Source organism: Crocuta crocuta, unplaced genomic scaffold (genome assembly GCF_008692635.1).
Source record: "Crocuta crocuta isolate KB4526 unplaced genomic scaffold, BGI_CrCroc_1.0 scaffold382, whole genome shotgun sequence".
Classification (NCBI taxonomy): domain Eukaryota; kingdom Metazoa; phylum Chordata; class Mammalia; order Carnivora; family Hyaenidae; genus Crocuta; species Crocuta crocuta.
Window position 1 is genome coordinate 643,189 of NW_027531873.1, and position 15,254 is coordinate 658,442.

Consider the following 15,254-nt stretch of genomic DNA (forward strand, 5'->3'; position numbering starts at 1 on the left):
GTCTCAGGACATCTCCTTGACCCAGAGGATGTAAGCCTTAGACTCCCAGTTAAGGGCATCCCCCTGTCCCTGTAGTCCATCGGCATAGCTTCTGTCGCCGCATTGACATTGGAAAGCTCACCCTCTCCAGGCCTCTTGATCGTGAATATGTGTGGCTCCCACCAGTGTCTATGGAATGCCCTAAATATGAATGTTGTTTTATCTTCTCAGAAGGTTTCTGGGATGATTTTCTCTTGTTTTCCCATGATCAAGCATGTTAACATTCTGTTTCTAGCTAGCTCAGTTACTATTAGAACCCTCCAAAGTCCCTGTTAATTCTTTTCAACTTTAGATGAAATCCCTTTGTATAATATACTGGAAATATGGATTTTTTTTTCCAGAAGAAAATGCTTCAGTACCAGAACATTTTAAAGATCTCTATTCCAAATATATAAAAATCCCTGGGTCCTCAAAATAGAAGGAACTTTTACAAGCCATCTAATGCATTTCTTGATTCACATACCAACATCAAAGTCCAACCTGTTTTATTAAGTCTTCTCAAACTTCTTATATAACACTTTGGTTTTATAAAAATTTCAATTACCACACTGCCATCACTTTATCAGGCTTGTTAGGGCCTGTGTGTTATTGCCCACAGTCTGCTGATGACAGCGACCCACCTCAGTGCCATGCAGCTCTGCCCCGGAAGACATGGACTCACTAGGAAGCTTTACCTGGAAAAGCTCATCGTATTCCAGCTACACCAGCCTCTCTCCATGCCTTCCATATCCCCTGCCTTTTCCTGCCTTGAAGACTGCACAAACAAGCTGTTCCGTCAGCCTGGAGTTTTCATTTTCCCCTCCAGCTCCTTTGCAGCTTTAATGTCCCACCTAAAGCATCACGTCCTCAGGAAGGCCTCCTTGACCACCCTGTCTGAACATGTGCTCTTTCCTCCATGCACTCCCACTCTGCATTCTCTCACACGTTGCCCTGCTTGCATTTCTCCATAGGATCAAACTCTCTCTTTCTAACTAAATGATTATTTGTTTGTTGCCTGTACCCCCTTCTCTAATCTAGGAGTTTTGTTAGCTCAAAGACTATATCTGGTTTGTTTCTCCCTATGTATCTAACACCTAGTGCAGCCCCTAGCATAGAACACTTTCTCTTTTTTCTCTTTCTTTTTAATGTTTATTTTTGAGAGAGAAAGCATGAGTAGGGGAGGGGAAGAGAGAAAGGGAGAGAGAATCTGAAAAAGGCTCCAGGCTCAGAGCTGTCAGCACAGAGCCCAGTGTGGGGCTCGAACTCATGAACTGTAGGATCATGACCTGACCCAAAGTTGGACACTTAACCAACTGAAGCACGCAGGCTCCCCTAGAGCAGACTTTTTCCATGAATGACTGAAAGAATACCTCCATCAGCATCAAGCCACTTTTCTCATGTTCCACTGACAAGAATGGCAGAAGGCCAGAAGTAGAAGCTGAAGAAGGGCCCATATGGGATGAGGCCTTTTGTCCCAAGTCTTACCTTCCTTCAGAGCCTTACAGTTAGGCCTTTGGCCTTATCTCTGAACTAAGCAAGCCACAGAGTCACAGAAATATACTGACAGAGTTGAAAGACGATAACAATTATTGAACTTCAAATTTGGGTCCCATCACTGGCCACAACTCCAGTAAGTGGTATGTTGGGGTTAAATGTTGTAATTGCTCTATGAGGAACACAGTTCTATTAAGCTATGTTTTGTGTGTGTGTGTGTGTTGAAAACATGAGTTAGATGTGAACACTCAAAATGCAACAGTTTTTTGGATGATTCTTAGATATTTCTTTAGATTTTAATAAACTGACAGCTTGGAAAATGGGAGTTGCTTAGACCTTTCTCAAATCCCATGAGATTCTGAAACTAGATATAAATGTGTATTTTCTCTATTGGGATTTAATTATTGGAAACTTATTTCCTTGGCATTCATATATTTATTCTAGATACTTGTATTAAGCATCTTCAATGTGCAAAGTTCCATATCATGTGCTGGTAGTAAAGAGATAAAAAAAAACATTTATATTGTATTGTATTGTATTATATTGTATTATATTGTATTATATTGTATTATATTATATTATATTATATTATATTATATTATATTATATTATATTATATTATATTATATTATTACCCTGACCTCAAAAGGTGCACAGCCTATTTGGGGAAATAGGCAAGAAGAGCACCAATTACACACATTGAAGTGCTGAAATTGTCTTCTAGAAGATCATTCTGGCAAGAGTGTTTACGAGGCTTGAGATAAGGTGAAGACTGGCTATAGGGGTTGATTCAAGCCTGTAATGATGAGGCCTGAACTCTTGGAAACAATGGAAGTAGAAAGATACATGAGTTGTGAGCTACTTTAGAGAAGGTGTTGGTGGACATAGGATCACCTTAGAAATAGGGAATAAAACATTGGAAGATGACACCAAGATTTTAAACTTGTTTAACTTGGGAGCTATGGGAGGAAGCAGGTCATGCATCAGAATATTCAACTGCACTTGACCCCGCACCTCCATTGGCCAAGGTGTGATGCCTACATCTTTCTTATATCACTCACCCTGGAAACTTCTGAATCCTGTACTGAGAAAGATCCCCATTTCCTCCTGCTCTGTAGTGAGTTCACTTCTGAGACTTCCTCTTCTGTGTCTGCCTACAGCTCAGGACAACCATACCTCCTCCTCTCTAACACCTGGGGTGTTTCCAAGAAGGAAAACAATTCTGTCCCCAATGTTTCCAAACTTCCCTGTCTCAACTTGAACCTAGTAAAGAAATCCATGTGGTTCTGAAATTATAGTTTGCTTCTCTCTTTTCTCTTCTTGAACGTTGAAGGCCCGCCAACACTGGTGCCCCAGAACCAGGGAAGGAATAGTCCAAGTTTCACCTCTAAGATGGTGTCACTGAGATGATAGCAGATAGAAGAGTATAACTTGTCTGTAGTTGCACAGGATATTTGGAGGTGAAAGGGATGGTGGGAATGATGAGTTTCTGCTCTTACCCAGAGCCTAGATGGAAGATGTAGGCACATATGAGAAGAAAGCTGTGGGGACAGAAGAGTTGAAGATCCAGTCTTGAGAGCTGGTAGCCAAGGTGGAAACCTGCCTAATTTCCCTACTGAGGTCTATAGCACCAGCTTGGAGGCTGATAATATGAGGCCAAGTTAAGTAAGCAGGCTCAGCAAGAGTACCATTTCCTCCATGACAGCAGTTTCCCAAGCCAGGGGCTTCTCTGTCTGCCTCTGTGGCTCCCTAACATCTGGTCAGTTCTTATCCTCTTCTTACCTGTTAGTGTTTGACTATTTTGTCACCCACCCTGGCCAGCTAACTCCTTACAGGCAGTGACTAGGCTTTGCCTGTCTGTGCCTTCCACCCTACCTGACCCTTTGCTTTGCACATTCGTATGTGGTAAATTGCAGTAGTGTCCTCTTTCTCCAAATCCAGTGGAGGTAGCTGGCTTTTTGGGTGATGATTCAAGGACCAAGAGTTTGGTGGAGGACTCAAAGTGGAACCCTGGACCAGTTAATTAAATTTGAGGAATGGAGAGGAGGAAAAGCTGTTTTTGATTCTGGGTCCCTGCTTCTGTTGACCCTTGGCTGCAACTCAGTACAGACTCCACTTCCTTCAGGCATTAAAGTGTTTTTGAGTTTGTTGTGGGAAATCTGCTTTACAGGTTTTGTTAATCATCTTTGAAATGAGGCTTTCTCCAGACTCAACCACCAATCTTCCACCTCAGATATGGGACAAACACATCCAGTTTTTCACTTCTCCTCCACAACAGGAAAATGTGCTCCACCTGCACTGGGGGAAAGTGGGAGTTGGGGGGAGCTAAGGGTCTCAACCCTAGTGGTCACCTTCTCTAAGACAGCATCAAACTGTCTTATTCACAGAGGACCCCATGTCTCTGCCTTCCTTTGTACCCTCAGTCTTTGGAAAACACTTCTTTTCCTTCCTTTCATTGTGCACATTAAGTCCTGAGAACACCAAAATCCAGGACTCCCCAGACCTACTCAGAGGACTGTCTGCTTCAGATCCCTCCCTGTCACACTCACTCTGTAGCATTAAAATTCCAGACCTTTGCCCTGGGTTCCTCTAGTCTACAGTAGTCAAGGGCCACCTCCATTGGCCATTTTGGAACCACCTCACCTGGGGTGACAGGGGCCAGATCACAATATTCTGTTCCATGTCTTTCCTTTCTCTCACTTTGGACTTGCCTTTTGATCCCACCTCCATGTGAATAACCTATGAAGTTATGGAATATTGATTTTCCATTTCTTCTCCTTTGTCTTCTTTTCATCCCCAGGACAGCTTCCCTTCCCTACTTGCTCATGTCTCAGTTGAGAGAGCTGCAGAGGTTATACAGGGAGGGGGTGAATTACCCTGGTTCCTACTGCTCTGAGCTTCTTTAGTCTACCTGCCCACCCCTCCGCCCCCCAACTCCAGTAATCCCTGACTCTCTCCTGAAAGGAAGTTGAAAGTGATTGAAAGAGAGCTCCAGGGAGTGACAACTGTCATGGCCTATTACAATCTGTGCTGTCTACTGTAAGCCACCGCCTCCTGGTTGGATTCAACTGTTTTCCTCATAGCCTGATTCTGAATGGAGGAAGAAGTATCAGGAATGAAACTAGTGTTAGAAAACATTGGGGTAGATAATAGTGTTCCTATCTGTGCTTGATTTTTAAAGAGAATCTTCACCTCTGTTGGAATTTTGAATGGAGACATCCTGTGTGGTTGGGATCTTGTTTTGGTCTTTGAAGTAAGATCTCTTCATGATATCCTCCTCAGTCCACTCCCTCAACCCCCTAGCAATCCATGGTAGTTAGGAAGAGCCGAGCACATGGGACTTATTTCTCTTCAGATTTCCTGTCTAAGAAGATGGACAAGTAAAATAAAATATGTGCCACTGCTAAGCAGTCAGAGTCATGTATTTTAAATTAAAAATAAAATTTGCATGGCGGGCCTAGTCCTACATATAAGGGTTAAGACAAAATGTTGCTGTGATGAGTCTAAAGCCAGTACTCAAAAAACCCAAAGGTAGGTTGTTATGCACAGAAAGCTCAACAACCACACTGGGAGAAAAGTGGCAGCAGAGTGGCAGGGTTGGGTCTGGTGTAGACACAGGACTGGTGTCCCATCAGACATTGGTCCAAAGAGGGTGGGCCTTGAAGAAGCATTTTTAGTATTTAAACAGCATCACTAGACAGTTCCTGGAATGGCTTGTTGTAAGTGGGAACTGACACCAGACCCAAGTATTGCCCTTGTTTGAATCCAGCCTTGAGGGGAAAATCAATAACACAGGCCACAAACTGGTACCACTCCCTTACGGCCTTTGCATAGGGCTGGACACATGCTGTTCCCTGCCAGTCCCTTCTGCCCAGAGATCCCAGTAGAACAAGACTGGAACTCTGTTCCAGCACTGCAGAGGGTCAGTGTCTGGACAATGGAATGACTGAGCTATACCAGCACAGACGGCTGGTTTTGGGTGTTTAGCAGCATCCCCTGACTGCCCCCCTCCCACCTGAAAAATCATAAGATGCAGAGAAAGTTTAAGATTGTGGATTTCTTTGTAAGAAATTAAAATCTGACAACAGAATCTTTCAGACCACACAGTTTTTGCACATGTAGGGATGTATGTGCCTTGGGTGTGTCTGCCTGCCGAGGACTGTGCTGGCTGTGACAGGTACATGTGATGGTTCTGTGATTGTGCTCTTGTTATACCATGTGGGTGACTAGTGACTAGGAGCACAGGTTGAAGATGAAGAAGAGTGTTTAGCATAACAACATCTATATCACCAGGGAGAGTAATTTCAGACATGTTTGGGGGTCTGTTAATTTCCATGTTCCATCTTTATTTCATAAAGTAGTCTCAAGAAAGGAAAATAAGACAAACTCAAATGTTTACTCTGCCTCTCGAACTATTTGTTAATCCCTTAGAGACAACCCGGCTGTTCCCTGTCACCTACTGGTAGAGAGAGGCTACTTTAATCAAGGTCATTGAGAGACAGCAGAAAAATACGATATGACTCTGAACTCTGAGCTGAAAACAAAAATAACATGAGAAACAACCTTGTATGTAATGACTGCTTTTCTCACTTTATGAGGACTTGTACAGATAAGGGAGGCTTCAAAGAGAATTTCAGGGAAACTACTAGCCCAAACCAATAAGTTTCTAGGGTGAAGAGTAGATACTGTCAGCAAATATTCACTTTGCAGATATCAGGATCCAACCTTCTCTGAATCCCTGTATACATTTATAGTAGCTTACGTTTCATTTTTATGCTCTTAGTGTTTATTGCAGAAATAAAGCCCTTCCTCCTGATCACTAATCACCCACATAGTATGACAGAAGCACTGTCATGGGGCTGATAGTGACACCTGTCAGAGCCAGCACAGTCCAGCACAAGCAGACACACCCTGTCACCCACATTCTCACAAGGGCAAGGACTGTGGTCTTGTGGTGAAATGCTTTGATTTGAACCAGTAAGAATTTCTTTACTAATAAAGTTATAAGCCAGTGACAGGAAATTCTGTGTAATTTAGAGACAGATGCATTCTTCCTAAGGCAACACGTAGCTAACTATTTCAATTCCAGGATGACATTATATATAAAAGGTGAATAATTTTATTTTTAAAGGAGTTTGTACAAATCTTTACATTCCACCAACCGAATAGGCTTCTTTATTGACATATTAGTTTAGAAAGTGCATTAAACCTTTACAGCTCCAAGGTCACATGGTAGTAGGTTCATTTCCTGATACCAAGCCTCAGTTTTGAGCTGTAAGCCTTGGGAAACAGCTTACTCACATTGATGAGCCTTTTGAATTTAGACCAAAAAAAAGCCCATGGATCTGAACTTTTAACAGTGCATAACCAACTACCTCCAGCCCAGGCACAAGTTTCTGGAAGACCCATAGCTAATGAGGTTGTAACTTTTCTTCTCTCTTCCTCTTCACTCAAGGCATAATTCATTCCGGAGACAGCTCAACCTGTCAAACCCAGACTTCAATATCCAGCAGCTTCAAAAACAGGAACAGTTGACTGGAATTGGCCGAATTAAACCGGAGTTATATAAGCAAAGGTCACTGGATACTGATGATGGGACAAGGGGTAACAGCAAAGCCTGTGGGAAACTGAATTTCATTTTAAAATATGACTGTGACTTAGAGCAGCTCATAGTCAAGATTCATAAAGCTGTCAATTTGCCCGCCAAGGACTTCTCTGGGACTTCAGATCCTTACGTCAAGATCTATTTGCTTCCTGATCGGAAAACAAAACACCAGACTAAAGTTCACAGAAAGACCCTAAATCCTGTGTTCGATGAAGTGTTTTTGTTTCCGGTTCCCTACAATGACCTTGCAGCACGGAAGCTTCACTTCTCTGTGTATGACTTTGACAGGTTCTCTCGCCACGACTTGATCGGCCAAGTGGTGGTGGATCACTTCTTAGACTTGGCTGATTTCCCCAGGGAGTGCATCCTTTGGAAGGATATCGAGTATGTCACCAATGTAAGTCCAGCATTTCTTCATTTAGGGGAAGGCTTCTTGGTCTGCATGCATACAGATTACTTACACCTTATTTTATTTTGGGGGCAAAGTATAAAATTCTTGTCAGTGTCTGGAGAGCTTTGTTTCAGAGCTTTCCTGTACCTTCCCAGAAACAGATCTTTAACAGTATTCATTTTATAAGTTCCTGGAATTACTCATGAAAACAGTATTAAAGAGTAACGTTCTCTCTTTTCTACTTTCTAATTCTTAGCTATTCCCTAATTGGCAGTAGATATCATCTGCCCTCCTTACCACATTTTCTGTAGAGCTTTCTTAGGTTATTTGTGCTAAATGGATCCTGGCATCCTATTCGCTGTAATCTGCTGCTACGAGACCATTGCCAGGCCGTCTGAGAGCATTATGTCCTTGCCCATGTGCCCAGGTCAGCTCAGTTGCATTTTCCATGATCAGATCTTCATCTTGAATCCCAGAAGTGAGAATGGTTGAAAAGAGTTGGTACCATATTTTTAAATACAGAATCAAAGTGACAAGGAGTTCAATCTGAAAAGATGTGCAGATATTGGCAAAGCTAATCAATGGAAGGTCAGATCCAATTTAGAGCTCAGGAGAGAGGGCTGAAGGGCTATGTAGTGACACCACATACCCATGTTTACATTTTAAATGAGATTGCAGTGGTGATATGATTACTCCATTTACATCCTTATCACTCTCCTGCAGACATGTATTGACACTGCTGAAATAGAAGGAAAACTGGACTTTCTTAGGTAAGGCTGATATTTTAGAGCCACTAATTCCCTCAGGCAACTTTGCTCGCACATCTTCTAGAATGCGAGCTCTTCTGAGGCCAGCATAGTTTTCTTTCTCTGCCTTGGCATCCAAAGAAATCAAGCTCCGTAATCCTTCCTCAGCTCAGATGACAATCCAGTTTGAGTTTGGAGCCCAGTAAGTGAAGAGAACACACAAAATCTCTGCCTGGTGACCAGATACCCACGCTAGTTTTCTCACTCTTGTCTGCCTTTGTAAACTGGGGACTCACCCATACTTTGGCTGTGCCAAGAGACATCTTCTCATCACATGCCACAAGATACCACTGCCAGCTTTGTCCTGATACTCACATAAGCAAAGGAGTTTTGCTGGACCTTATCATAAGAATGAGGAAAGGAAAGAAATAGCTGGAGAAGGTGGAGCGAAGAGTCTGTTTCTAGAATCTTGTTTCTTTATTTTGTTCTTTTTTACTAAATCTACCTATAGCATAATTTGCAATTATGATAAGGTTCTTATCAATGATAAGGTTTAATATCAGAAAGAACAATCATCCAGCTTGCTTTTTCTTCAATTCAGTACCTGGCTGGTACATAAATTTTAGAATCAAATTGTCAAATTAATAATTCTTCCTGATATTAGTTTGGACTTGTATGAAATCTGTAGATTAATTTAGGGAATTGTGTATCTTTGTGATATAAAGTCTTTCTCTTCATGACCATAGTGTATTTTGTTTCATTTATTTATTTCTCTAAAATTCTAGGGGCGCCTGGGTGCTCAGTCAGTTAAGCATCTGACTCTTGTTTTCGGCTCAGGTCATGATCTTAGGGTTCATGAGTTTGAGCCCCATTTCAGGCTCTATGCTAGCATTGCACAGCCTGTTTGGGATTCTTACTCTCTCCGTCTTTCCCTGCCCCTCCCCTGCTTCTGTTTGCTTTCTAAATAAATACATAACTAAATAAACTTGAAATTAATTAATTACATTCTTTCATTCAAAGCTTATGAGGATCTTGCATGTCTCTTGTTAGATTTATTGTTAGGTGCCATATTTTTCATTACAGTTGACCCTTGAACAACACAGGTTTGAACTTCTCAGGTTTACTTATACATGGATTTTTTTCAATAAGTACAGTAGAGAGCTATAAATGTATTTTCTTTCCTTATGATTTTCTTAATACATTTTCTTTTATCTGGCTTACTTTATTGTAAGAATACAATATATAATACATATAACACACAAAATATGTGTTAATTGACACATGTTGATAACATAAAATTTCCAGTTAACAGTTGTCTATTAATAGGTAAGTTTTGGGGGTCCAGCACCCCCTAACCTTCACGTTACTCATAGGTCAACTATAGGATTTTTTCTAAAATTGCATTTTCCAACTTTTGTTGTTACATAAATGCAGTTTAAATTTATCTTCAATTTGACAATCTTGTAAAATTCTTATTAATTCTTACAATTTGATTGTAGTATCTTCTGAATTTTCCTTGTAGATAATCAGACATGTGAGTTATGAGAGTTTTGTGTTTTTTTTCCTACTCCGTATGCTTTTATTTATTTTTTAATTCAGTTTACAGACTAGGATTTCCAGTATAATGTCAAATAATAATTATGGTAGCGGGCATCCTTGACTTGTTCCTACTTTTAAGTGAAATGTCTCTAACATTTTCATGGAGTATGATTTTGCGGTAGATATTTTGTGGATGTCTTTATCATATTAGAAATGTATCCCTCGGGGTGCTTGGGTGGCTCAGCTGGTTAAGCATCCACTTTGGCTCAGGTCATGATCTTGAAGTTCATGGGTTTGAGCCCCACATCAGGCTCTGTGCTGACAGCTCAGAGCCTGGAGCCTGCTTCAGATTCTGTTTCCCTCTCCCTCTACTCCTCCCCCATTTGTACTCTGTCTCTCTCTGTGTGTCTCTCTCTCAAAAATAAACATTAAAAAAAATTAAAAAGGGTCACTTGGGTGGCTCAGTCGGTTAAGCATCCGACTTCAGCTCAGGTCATGATCTCCTGTTTTGTGGGTTTGAGCCCCGTGTCAGGCTCTGTGCTGACAGCTCAGAGCCTGGAGCCTGCTTTGGACTCTGTCTCCCTCTGTCTCTTCCTATTACCTCTGGTGCTATTTCTCTCTCTCAAAAATAAATAAACATTAAAATATTTTAAAAAGAATGTATTCCTCAAAAAATATATTTCTATTTGACTAACAAGGCTTTTTATTATAAACATTTGTTTTGTCAAATGCTGTGATCTTGTGAGGTTTTTCTCTGCTTTAATTTGCTAGTTTATTCAATTATGTTGATCAGTTTTTAAATTTTGAACCTATCATATTTTCCTAGTATGATCAAAAGTGGCTTTGATATATTACCTATTTTACGTATTGTTAAATTCACTTTGCTAATATTTTGTTAGCATTTTTTAAATCTGTGCTGATTAGTGATTCATGTAATTTACTTTCTCATAAGGCCCTCATATGGTCCGGGTTGGAACCAAGGTAATTCTTATTTTATAAAATTAGTTGGGGGATTATTCTGGTTACTTTCCATTTGTTTTTCCTTGGTGCTTCTGGAGGCTTCTGGGGGGGGGGGGGGGGGTTGTTCATTTTTCTTTGAACTGAAAAGAACTCTTTTAGTCTCTGGCTTCTGTTTAGGTAGTGAGGAAGAGAAGGTTGGCATATTTATTCCCCTACCTACCCTCCGTAGGGTATCTATAGGCTAGCAATAATCTACAACTGAAAGCCACAGTTTCTGAATATGTGTTTATTTTGCTATTGTTTTTAGAATGTTCTTCTGCGTCTAAAAATGAAGGGGGCATAAAACTCTCAGCTACTTTGATTTTGGCATTACAAAGCTGTCATTCCATATTCTTCCGGCCTCCAATTGCTTTTGAGAAGTTGACATTTAATGTAATGTTTATTCCTTTGTATGCAATTTTCTTCTCTTTGTTATTGTTTTCAATATCTTGCTTTCCTCTTTAGTGTTCCATAGTTTAACTGTTAATATTGCTAAGTGGCTATTTTTATTTATTCTGACTGATTTATGGGATTCCTGAATATGAGATTATTTCCTTTTATCAGTTCTGGAAAATTCTCACCCATTTACCACTTTTCATTTGTAGAAGTATCATTTGGGCTGCTTTCACACTTGCCTAATATCTTTAATAGTCTCTTTTTATGTTTCTTTTTTTTTTTTTTACAAGTAGTTTATTGTCAAGTTGGTTTCCATATAACACCCAGTGCNACGTACTTTCAGTTCCCTTTTTTATTTCTTTTACCATTTATAAGTTATTTTTATATTCTGTTGTTCCTAACTCCAACAGCTATAATCTTTGTAGCTCTGATTTTTTTGTTTGGTATTTCCATTGACTAACTCATCATGCCTTGTTGCTTCTTGTATTTAAGGATTTGTGATTGTGAGGTCATCTGGCCTGGAATTTTGTCAGTAGAAAATTTCATATTCTGAGTTTAAAGTGCATTCCTTCAGAGATGATTTTTGAGCTAACCTACATAGAACCATTCTAAATTAAATTTTGAGCTTAAGGGTTTTGGGACAACAGAGAAGTAGGGTGAATATAGGCTCCAGATGTGTAAGTGCAAGCTTGTATTAATGGTTTGAAACTGGCAGGGGAAATTTTATTTTCCTTGCTTTACCTAGAGCAAGTCCAGGACAGGATATATCTCCAGCTTCTACTTATGCAAGGCAGACATTCTTTTTTGCTTATCCTTTAAGGATGTGACCCTTAATCTTTGGACTCCACCTTTATGCAGGGTTCTCCCACAGTCGTCTAAAAACCACACACTAAACCACTGGAGATTCGCATTTACCTTCATTCAAGCTCCAGGTCCACTTACCTCCATGGATTCTTACTTTCTTATTGTTTCTGGCCACTGAAAAATTGCATTTTTGTCTCATTAGCTCTGCAATGCATCAAAAAGGATTTTGTAGGGGCACCTGGGTGGCTCAGTTAGTTAAGCATCTTGACTTCTGCCCAGGTTGTGATTTCACGGTTCATGGGTTCAAGCCTTGTGTCAGGTTCTCTGCTGACAGCCCACAGCCTGGAGCCTGTGCCTTTGGATTCTGTGCCTTTCTCTCTCTCTGCCTCTCTCTTGCTCATGATCTGTCTCTCAAAAACAAATAAACATTAAAAAAAATTTTTTTTAAAGGAAAGAAAAGGATTTTGTAACCTAGTATTTTTACCTGGAGGAGTTTCTGTGAGCATCCACCCTATTGTTGGAAATACTGTGTGCTGTATTATATTGCTCAAACTTTGTTCAAAAAAACAGTTGTTACTTGTATTAACTGGATAGTAATCTGTGTATTGGATGTTTGCCTTGTGATTGAATAGCCAGAAAGAGCCTCAGAGGTTCTGTCGTCTGAAATCCTCTGGCACATGGTACTGAGGTGGAGGGCCATTAGGAGATTCAGCCAAGCTCACACAGCCCAATAATGGCCAAATAGGAATTAGGACTAAGGTTTTCAAGCCAGTTCGGTCAGTTCATGAAAAGATGTCTCAAAATGATCATATATGCAGGTTTGCTTCTTTTTGCCTGGCTAACTCCTACTAAGATCTTAGATGCCACCGTAATTGCCACTTCCTCAGAGAACTTGTATCTGAGACCTGGACTAGGAGGGTAGGTTTTTTTAGTATTTGTTTCCGTGACAGTCTGTACTTTTGTCATTAGTCATCATACCTTCCCCATTAGACTGTTCTGTGATCGCACAGACAATATTTGGTGTGTTCACTACGGACCCAGCCTCTAGAATGGTGCCTGGAAGTAAAATAATTAATATGCACTTACTGAATAAAATGAAGCTCCTTATGAGGGGCTAATTTGGTGAGGCTCCAGGGACTGATTTGGTTGGAGAGGAGTGTTATGCAGTGCTGAAACCCATAAGCTAATCTTTCCACTTTTAAAAAATCTTGTTCTTTATTTCTCCAAGTAGATTATGGGTTTTATAAATGTTAGCAGTCAAATAAAAACTAATCCTTACACCTTCCTGTGAAGGAACAAAATAGCAGTTATTGAGTGTAAAAACAGTAGTTTAACTAGACCTCTCAACTGAAGCCATATCCATCAATAGGAGTGTGATACATCCCTGTGGGACATGTTTCAGTCAACAAGAGAGAAGACAGCATCTGTGGGAAGGTCAAAGCTGGGAGAGCATGAGGTTAGTGGTCTGGCTGAATGCTGGTTGTCATGCCTGAGTGTTGACATTTTTTTATACCCCACTCATCACTGACTTCTGATGAATAGGCATTGAGAGTTCAGGAATCTCTCTTTCACTGGCCCTCTTAGAAACTGATTCACAGACTTTCTCTGGGAACCTCTAAACATCTCAGTTAGACTCGAATTTGGGAGAAATGCCAGAGTTTTCACATGGTAACAGTGGAAGTCATGAGGTTCCCTCCATGCCAATATGGACCCCAGTTCAGAAGAGGGAAGGGTACAGTTGACAATAGCATGGACTGCCTTTTAATGTAAGAATTTTAAAACTTTACATATCCATCAAAATTTGACTTTGTGAGTCATTGCAAATTCCCATATTTTTCAGTGGCTGATGTAGGAATTTTCCTGTTCCGTCTTCTAAATCCCTAAGGCCATTTTTAGACCTGATAGAGTGTATACCTGGAACCACTCAGGAGGAAATATAAGTATTCAGAGACGCCAGTTGAATGCAAATGGGACAGGAAGTCTCTGTCACTGAAGAAGTTTATTAATTTAATCGTGTTTCATTCCATTGCACCATGAGTCCTGAGGTATTATCATATGATTATATAGCTATGTCAGATTCAGTGGCATCCTGGTAGATGTGTAACATCTGGGTGGTGGGAGTGGAGGGAGAAGAAGGGGACCTGATTTGTAGCATTTGTTTATTTCTGTGGAGCAATACTCCCAGCAGGACTGATTTCAAGAGACCAATGTGACATCACCAAAGGTGAAGTTGGCGAAGGATGCTCACATTGGTTCTTGCAAGCTGGTGCCGGGTGATAAGAGCTGGCTTCAGTACATGTGGCATTTTGTGCTGAAAATACTAACACTGGTTGGATAACTGATCCTAAGGGAACAACACATTGAAAAACCCCATAGAAAGCTCTGGTTTCCAGCTGATGACAGGGAAGCCACGTTCCTTCCATAATGTGGATGTGGCTGGAGTCAGCCATCACTGGGATCTCAGGAGCTAAATCTTCATGAAAATCCACTGAATCCCACTGTCATTTTTTCCATTCATGATCCTTCAGACGTGTCATCCCTTGATGTCAAGATTGTTTAGAGGCGGTGGAAAGTGGCAGAACTGTAGAACAGAACATCTGGAGGAAGGGATTACTAAAGCTGCTGCTCTCTGACAGAGACTTGGATAGCTTTTATCATTACATAGGACAAAGTTTTTGCTTTTTTCAATGAAGTAGATGACACATACAAGAGTATATAGAATGTATATGTATGATTTAATAATAACAAAGTATACGTCAGTCAATCCAGAATTTATCTCATGAAAGAGAAAATAGTTTATCTCTTTGAAGCTCTCAGTATGACTTTTCTCCATCCTTCAAGTTTCCCCAGAGACAATAAGCTGAATTTTAGAGCTATAACTCCCTTGTTTTTAAAATCACTTTACCATATAAGAATAGGTTGTTAAGTTTTGCCTATTTTTGAAATATTTTGGAGAAGTAATATTGTATGTATTCTTCTGCAAACTGCTATTTTTGTATTTTGTTTTGAATCATTTATGTTCATGTATATACTATAGTCCTTTTGGGGGGCAGGAGACAGGGGTGTTTTAGCATTTCATCATGTAGTGTACCATAATTCATCTTGTCTCCTGGGCATCTGAGTGGCTCAGTCATTTAGTATCTGACTTCAGCTCAAGTCATGATCTCACAGTGCATGAGCCTGAGTGCCTACTTTGGGTGAGCTCCTGTCCCACTTTGGGTGAACATGAGCCCCACTTCTCTGTCCCCCCCCCCCCCGCTCT

At 40.5% G+C, this 15,254-nt stretch overlaps 1 protein-coding gene across 1 annotated transcript in view; it reads left to right on the plus strand.

Moving 5' to 3' along the window:
* Nucleotides 1–15,254, plus strand: part of SYT9 (synaptotagmin 9) — a 149,661-nt gene that overhangs the window by 62,639 nt on the left and 71,768 nt on the right. Inside the window, exon 3 of the mRNA XM_077772891.1 lies at nt 6,968–7,514. Within this exon, the coding sequence (XP_077629017.1) occupies nt 6,968–7,514 (547 nt within the window). The remainder of the gene's footprint in view (nt 1–6,967; nt 7,515–15,254) is intronic.